Source organism: Trichechus manatus, unplaced genomic scaffold (genome assembly GCF_000243295.1).
Source record: "Trichechus manatus latirostris isolate Lorelei unplaced genomic scaffold, TriManLat1.0 scaffold00003, whole genome shotgun sequence".
In the NCBI taxonomy this organism is placed as follows: Eukaryota; Metazoa; Chordata; class Mammalia; order Sirenia; family Trichechidae; genus Trichechus; species Trichechus manatus.
The window spans coordinates 8,624,838-8,633,553 of record NW_004443939.1 but is presented as its reverse complement, the minus strand read 5'-3'; the positions used below and the strand labels follow the sequence as shown (position 1 = coordinate 8,633,553).

General features: G+C 36.3%; 1 protein-coding gene across 4 annotated transcripts in view; it reads left to right on the top strand.

Annotated features, from left to right (window-relative positions):
• The window catches only part of DOCK7 (dedicator of cytokinesis 7), a 288,307-nt gene that overhangs the window by 258,664 nt on the left and 20,927 nt on the right, over positions 1–8,716 (top strand). For 2 of the 4 annotated variants that reach the window (XM_004369004.2, XM_004369007.3), the window contains exons 42-44: positions 5,048–5,182; positions 7,167–7,256; positions 7,380–7,616. In XM_004369004.2, coding sequence (XP_004369061.1) covers positions 5,048–5,182; positions 7,167–7,256; positions 7,380–7,616 — 462 coding nt within the window. Of the gene's footprint in view, positions 1–5,047; positions 5,183–7,166; positions 7,257–7,379; positions 7,617–8,716 lie in introns of those variants that run through there. The other 2 variants (XR_002823979.1, XR_002823980.1) reach the window with 2 other exon arrangements.

Here is an 8,716-nt window from a genome sequence, read left to right as displayed (position 1 = left end):
TTTTTTTTTTTTCGGTAAAGGATTACAGCATGTTTCTTTAAGGGCAATACTACCACCCTAGTAGACATGTCTTGCAGTCTCCAGAAAGGCTAGAGAAGATGAGCTTAGCTTTGTTGATCTTAACTCTCTTCTGAGTAATTAAAGAAATGTGGGGTACCCTAACTTTTGAGATTGCAGTCATGCAAAATGACTAGATCTTATCTCTTGTCATTGGACTGGATGGACATGAGTATCAACCAATATGTTGGTTTTTATGTGAACAGAAATACTAGCCATACTTCTGGCTCACTGGCCTCTGTTGAATTCTTACATGCTTTAGTCAATACTAAAGCTGAGTGAGATAAAATAACTCATCCAAGCAAGTAAAAAGTAGAGCAGAATTAGAAACAGCAAATTAAAATGGGGGTTGAGGGACTCTGAAATCAAGGCATGAAAAAAAAATTCCAAGAGGGTAGAGCACAATCTAGGATCCTTGGTGGTGCAGTGGTTGAGTGCTGGCTGCTGACTGAAAAGTTGGTGGTTCAAACCCACCAGCTACTTCGTGGGAGAAAAGACCAGGTGATCTGCTCCTGTAAAGATTACAGCCTAGGAAACCCTATGGGGCAGTTCTACTCTGTCCTGTAGGTTCACTGTGAGTCGGAATTGACTCGATGGCACACAACAAGAGCATAATCAAAACAAGTATTTTGAGGCACTTGCGTGGAAAAATGTGATATTCTAAAGAAGAAATTAGAACACTGTAGGTATAAAACAGCCACAAATCTTTACCCCAGGAAGAAGTTAGATCTGAAGAAAGCTAAGGAAAACACAGTAAGTAGGAAGAATCTTATTATATCCAGGAAGAGATACTTTCTACTGTTTGATGACTCCCTGATAATTGGTATACACCCATGACTGAGCACTTGATGAGATATACCATACAACTGATTGTGTTCTGCCCCTTTGAGGAGAAAAAGAAATATATAGAGAGTAAACATTTACTACGTAGAAGATTTACTAAACACAATTTTTTCCCCCTGGACTGGGACATATTATAGTAAAAATTGAACTTCAGATAAGAAGTGGAGTAGGATATATCTTAGAAGAATATGTTTGGTAGGTAAACCACCAACCTGATCTTTATACTGGAATATACAGGAAGGAGATGCAAACATGCAGAAATAATTACAGTAGAGAACAATACTGTGATATAGAGAAAGACAAAGAACATAGGGAAGGAGGTACCCCGTAATTCTCAAGGAAATTCTCAAGGAAAAACATCAGAGAGGTGGAAGATGGTTTGAGGAATCATACTAAATGTCATAGTGTTTGTATACCAGTATATAGTGTATGGAAAACATACCGCTTAACTAAGAGCCTAGACTCAGGTGTCAAGTATACTGGGGTTTGACTCCCATCTCCAACAATTACCAACAATGTGACCTTGGACAAGTTACATTTTCTCATCTACAAAATGAGGATGAAAATAATGGTACTTATCTCACAGGGTTGTGACACGAATTGATACAGTGTATGTAAAGTGGTTAGCCGATGTCTGGCATGTAGTAAGTACTGAAAAAATGTTGGAGATCATTATTTTTGTTGTTACTATGATGATTATTGTTATCATCATTATTATTATCATTACTATTACGTAAAATCTTTAACACAGTTTGGTTAATAAAATCTAATGTGTGTTATATTCCCAAGTTGGGATCTACGACTAATAATGAAGCGATAAAGGTGGATGTGCTCTTTAAGAGGAATAGCTCTACAAGTAGGGAAGGGAGGGTTCCCTATGTGTAAAACTACTATGCCTACTTGGAAATCAGTTAACTTGAAGAAGGCATAGTGGAAATCATTTGGATGAGGATAAACGAAGTTATAGAAATGATGTCATTGTGGACATATATAACTAGCCTAACAGAATGTTTCTTACTAAAATAAACATTACAAAACTAGAACAGATTTAAGATGTATTTGTCATAAGAGACTTCAGCAATTTAGAGACGTGCTAAGTGGATTTACTTGTCTGGGACGAGTTTCATTGCCCAGAAGATTGTGGAAGCAATAAGTAGAACTGTTGGCAAAGAATAATGTGGATGTAGGAGTGATGGGAAGTTTAGAAAGAATTTATAACAGCAAAGCAAAGTAATACTAAAAAAAACATGAACTAGATTTAGGAAAGAGGATTTTTCTTTTCCTTTAATTCGAAGGAAAAAAAGCTATCCTGTGGTTGAAAACTGAAGAAGAAATAAAAAAGAAGCTCTATTTTTCTAGAAGGCATGGCTATGTGATTATGCTTTTATGAACTGGATAGGGCCAGTAGTTTCATGCTAGAGAACTTTTTCTCAGTTGAAAATAAATTTACTGAAACTCTTAGCCTTCCCTAGCCTTATCCCCTGCCACTTCCTCCCTCACAGTGCACACACACATGTTCATTTTAAATTCCAGTAGTGTCAGACTCCTCTCTGACCTTATCTCCTCCTATTCTCCCCCTTGGTTACTCTGCTTCAGTCACACTGGCCACCTTCCTGTTCCTCAGACACACCTAGGCAGTCTCCTGCCTTAGGGCCTTTACACTGGCTGTTTGCTTTGCCTGGAATGCACCTCCTCCAGATGCTCATGAATAACTAACTCTCTCACCTCCAAGTCTTCTTGATGAGACTTGTCCTGATCACCTTCTTTTAAATATTGCTACCTCCACCCAGGCCTCCCGATCTACCTCACACACACACACACACACAGATACACACACACACACACACACACACACACACACACACACACACACACACGACTTAGCTCTCTCTAACATACTAAGTAATTTGCTTATATACTTTTGGTTTATTGTTTTTCAAGAGGGCAGGGATCTTTGTTTCTTCTGTTCACTGATTTATCACAAATGTCTAGAAACAGTTTGCTGACACATAGTAGGCCCTCAGTAAATAACTGTTGAATGAATGAATGGTTTCATTCACATACATTCTGTTTTATGACTTTATATCTTGCTTATTTTTTTTCTCCTGTGCTGAAATGGCCTTCTTTCCCTCCCCCATCACTTGGCCAGTTCTTTTGAGTTGTAGGACCCTATTTATGTGTCAGCTTTTTTGTGAAATCCACTGGGATTAATTGTTCCTTTCTCGATACTTTTTATTTTGTACATACTAATATAGCTCATATTGTAATTATTTGAATATATGTCTGACTTTTTTGAGTTCCTTAATAGCAGGAACCAAGTCTTACTTACCTTTATTTTCCTGGTACTAAGGATGAAGAGTGGCTAACACATAATAAGCACTCCAATTTTTTTTTCTTGAACTGAATGTCAATATGAGAAAGGATATAAGAAGAGTTTAAAATGGCTGCTCAGTAACTATTTCAGTTTTAAGCTACCTTAATAAAATTCAGCGTCCAGATCCAGGGAGGCAGTGAACCCACTGATACCTTCACTGATCGGATCAGATCAGCAGTATTGTGTTTATTACTGGGATACCATGTTTTAGAAAATGGTATTGACAAACTAATAAAATGCAAAGAAGATAGTAATTGCTGTCGTATCAGGATTGATAGAGAAATGGAAAGCTTAGCTAAGGGAAACAAGTCCTTACCTGTCTTCAGATATTTAAAGGGCCACAATATTGAAGAATTAGTAGTGTATATTATAGTGTTTTAAATTGGAAACCTCTGAGAGGATTACAGCCATAATAATAATATTTTTAATATTGGCTGTTTTGAATGTAGCAATGTATATATGTATATGACATTTTAAAAATAAAAATAACAAATTATTAATTTTCTCAGATTTCCAAGGCAATGCCTCTGTTCCTTGATTATGTCAAATTTTACTATTATGATATTATTCCATTGGCTTATTGATGGCTTAATCAGAATATTCATTGAATACATTTAATCCATCTGCAGAGATTTCATTTGCTGTGGAACTCAGTTAATTGTTAAATTTTGAAATAATCTTGGAAAGTGTGTGTGTGTGTGTGTGTGTGTGTGTGTGTGTTTTAGATTAGAAACCTTAAGTTTCTTTAGTTCCAAAGACATTTTTCTTTAAAAGTTTATTTCTACAAATAAAGATAAAAATATGGAGTTCTTTTTTTAAATCACTGAACTCATTTATTACCATACTGATAAAGTAAGAACAGAGTTTCCCATTTTGCTTAATTATCTGTAACAGTTTTGGCTTATTTTAGGTAGGCTTTTGCCTTCCAAGGAAGAACTCAGTACTGAAAAAATAAGTATAAAGCAGATTAGGTTTAATGAGAATTTAGACTTATTTCAATATGTATGTGTATCTGTGTACACAGGAGCCACCACAAAGTTCTTCGGAAATAGCTTTATGTCTGAATTGTAAGAATTGTATAGAAAGCTTCCAAATATTTATCTGTATTGAAGGGATTTGCCTTCAGATTCTTTTTGTAAGAGTTAAGGTGACCTTAGTGTACTCTGTACTTGGATATGTGGTTGATGCATGCAATGGGTGGTTTTGGGACTTTAGAATAACCAACTCATCTCAAAAATTTTTATTAACTTTCATTCATACTTTTTTTTTCCTTTGTTAAATTTTTAGTTACTCTTCCACACCTTAGATATTTTTATCAGCAGGACACAGATGATATATTTTTATGGTTGAGTACTTTGGGGGGGGTCTTGACATTTACTGGTTGCCTACTCTATGCTGAGTGCTGTGCTTGGCTTCTAACTTTTATGATCTCATTTAGTATATGTAAGGATATTACATAAAGGCCACTGCTAACTAAAAATAAAAAAGTTAATGTTTTTAAATGTAACTTTATTTACTGTGCTCTAATTTCAGGACAGTTAAGATATATAGTCCATGTTATACTAAACATCATTTTGTGTAATAAGGAAAATAATTTATCTCAGTTGTATGGATTTAAAGCGTACAGCAATATTTTCTTTTACCTTCATTTAAGAAATAGTAAACTAATGAAAATTTTATTTAAAACTTTTTGAAATTTTGCACTAAAGCAATCTAAGCATAATGTAAAGAAAAAGACAGTATATTAAAGTTTCTTCGTTTTCCTAAACCTAGGATGGTAAGCGGATGTTTGGCACCTATTTTCGTGTTGGTTTTTATGGAACAAAGTTCGGGGATTTGGATGAACAAGAATTTGTTTACAAGGAGCCTGCAATAACCAAACTTGCAGAGATATCTCACAGACTGGAGGTGAATGCTGTGGTGGTTCATAAAGTGTCATCTTTAATTTGTGTTCTCTATGATGAATAGATTTACACATCCAGATCTAATCGTTTAATAAGCCAAAATCTTGCCAAATGAACTATTCCCTTAGAGGATATGAATTTTGATAGGTACAATCATACCCTTCTAATATCTCTTATGGCAACAGTAAAGTAATTTATTATTTTGAGGCTCTATTTTCACACATATTTTAGAAATCCATGTATCCCTCAGAATTCCTGTGATTTATGGAGAAATGTATAGTATTAGTCACATATTAGAGAAAAAGGCATAAAGAATTAAGTAGCAGCTAATGATGGAACTAGAACTGGAACCCCAAGAAATTTCTGACCAAGTGCTTAACTCTGGCTTAACTGGTTCCCAGTGAGATGACTTTAGAACTTAAAAACCTGAAATCAGACCTTAACACCTCTTAGAATCCCTTGACCTTTATAATGTCTTAATTTTCACCATAAATGATTGGTGTTCATATTTATCAGGCTAACCAATCTTTTCTGTTATAGTAATTCTTTCAAGCTGTTTTCTATTCTTGCTACTTAGTGTGGTCTGTGGAACAGAAGCATTGAAATCACCTGGGAGGTTGTTTGAAATGCAGAATCTCAGGTCCCACCCCAGACCTTCTGAATCAAAATCTGCATTTTAACAAATCCTCAGGTGATTTGTGTTCACATGAAAGTTAAAGAAGCATTGTTTTTATTCTCAGCTAATGTTTATTTCTTGAATGTTATATTCTTATATAACATTCAACTTTCATAAATAGGCTAAACTGTGGCCTTTGTTCTAAGAGGCGTCTTAGTTTCCTTGGGCTGCCATAACAGAATACCACAAAGTAGGTGATACCACAAAGTAAGTGGCTTTAAAGAACAGAAATTTATTGTCTCACAGTTCTGGAGGCCAGAGGTCGAATTCAGGGTGTTGACAGGGCCATATTCTCTCTGTCTGCTCTAGGGGCAGATCCTTCCTTGTCTCTTCCAGCTTTTGGTTGTCCTAGGTGTCTCTTGGCATTCCTTGCCTTATAGATTGTATCTTCATGTGGTGTCTTATCCCTGTGTGGCTCTATCTGTTGCTCCCTTTTATAAGACACCATCAGAAGGGATTGGGACTCACCCTATTCTGGTGTGATCTTAACTGATAACATATTCAAAGAAAGACTTTATTTCCAAACAAGCACAGGGATTAGGCCCTCAACATATTTTGGGGATTAGGGTGCACAATTCAATCCAAGGGGCTAGGTAGGTCTTGAGAAATATTCATTAAGACAGTGTTTCCCAAACTTACCCAGTCATAAAAATTACCTTGAAGGTAGGGGTTCTCTTTTGAAGATTTGAGTTTCATTTTTCCTTTTGAATAGCTCTACCCATGCCCAACCTCCTACATAGTGTCATATGGAAAAGTTATTATGTTCTGACATCAGACCACTTTTTAGGCCTAGGGTTGTTCTTTCAAAATCTAAACCTATATAAAATCTTAAAAGATCGATGCATGTAATTGAAAACTCTGGAATGTTACGTTAAATCATTAATGAAAATAATATTGATTGACCCATGGTCTACAAGAAGTGAGGCCACAGTAAATTCAATAAAAGTGCGATCCTGTACATGAGAGATAATGAGTTTGTTTTGTCTTTGCTTTCTGTTCGCTTTTTGTTTTTCTTGCGGAACTCTTGTGAAATCTGGAATTCATATTGGAAAAAATTGTTATTTAATTATATACTGCGTTATTTAAAGTGAGTAGATGATGATCATATCAGATAAATGTGGACTGAGACCATGCTAACTTGATAGACTAAAATTTTTGTGAGCCTAATTAATTATTATTTTGAATTATTAGCACGGGCATACAAGAACTTACTAAATGCCCTAAGTTTGCTCAAGAGTCTTCATCAGAGGCTTTCTCTGTTTTCTAATTCTGTTAACTTCATGTAAAAGGTTTTTTTTCCCCTTTATTGTAGGGATTTTATGGAGAAAGATTTGGAGAGGATGTGGTTGAAGTAATCAAGGACTCTAATCCTGTAGACAAATGTAAATTAGATCCTAACAAGGTAAGGCTGACTAGACACTAATGACATATAAGCGTATCTTTGAGATCCTCCTTATGATTTTGTTTGAGAAAAACTAAGTGATGATTTAGCAGTGATGAAATGAAGGACTTTTTCTTTTCCTAGGCATATATTCAGATTACCTATGTGGAGCCATACTTTGATACATATGAGATGAAGGACAGAATCACATATTTTGATAAAAATTATAATCTTCGTCGTTTCATGTACTGTACACCCTTCACTTTAGATGGTCGTGCCCATGGAGAACTTCATGAACAGTTTAAGCGGAAGACCATTCTGACTACTTCACATGCCTTTCCTTATATTAAAACAAGGGTCAATGTCACTCACAAAGAGGAGGTAAGTCCAAAAAAAAACCAAACCAGTTGCCATTGAGTCAGCTCTGACTCATGGTGACCCTTACGTGTGTAGAGTAGAACTGCACTCCACTGGGTTTTCGAGGCTGTGACCTTTTGGAAGCAGATCATCAGGCCTTTCTTTTGAGGCACCTCAGGTGGGTTCTAACTACCAACCTTTTGGTTAGTAGTCAAGCACTTAACCATTTGTGCCACCCAGGAACTCGACAAGTAGGGAAACAGGAATTAGTGAAATCAGTATATTGGTGCCAACAATGTGGATGTAACAGAAGATGTGTACCACCTCTCATATGTAAACATACTAGAACTTTACCCATTTTTGAGTCATCCATTTTTAACTTTTTTTCTCAGCCCCTAGTTCGCTCTCAGCTTATACTTTTTAAAACATTTTTAATGTTTTTTTTTGTTTTAAATCAATAGACTATTTTTTAGAACAGTTTGAGGTTTACAGAATACTGAGCAGATAGTACACAGAGTTCCCATGGATCTAGCCGCTTTCTCCCCGACTCATGTTGTTTTTAAGTGCCACTGGGTAAGTTCTGACTCGTAACAACCCCATGCACAACAGAATGAAACACTGCCTGGTCCTGCGCCATCCGCAGAGTCATTGCTATGCTTTTGCCCATTGTTGCAGCCACAGTGTCAGTCCATCTCGTTGAGGGTCTTCCTCTCTTTCACTGACCCTCTACTTTATCAAGCATGATGTCCTTCTCCAGGGACTGGTCCCTCCTGATAACATGTCCGGAGTATGTAAGACGAAGTCTTGCCATCCTTGCTTCTAAGGAGCGTTCTGGTTGTACTTCATCCAAGACAGATCTGTTTGTTCTTCTGGTAATCCATGGTATATTCAATATTCTTTGCCAACACCATAATTCAAAGGCATCAGTGCAGGCCTCGTATGCATATGAGGCAATTGAAAACACCATGGCTTGGGTCAGGTGCACCTTAGTCCTCATGGTGACATCTTTGCTCTTTAACACATTAAAGAGGTCTTTTGCAGCAGATTTGCCCAGTGCAATATGTCGTTTGATTTCCCCCCATTCATAGTTTCCCCTATTATTTATTAACATCTTCCATTAGTGT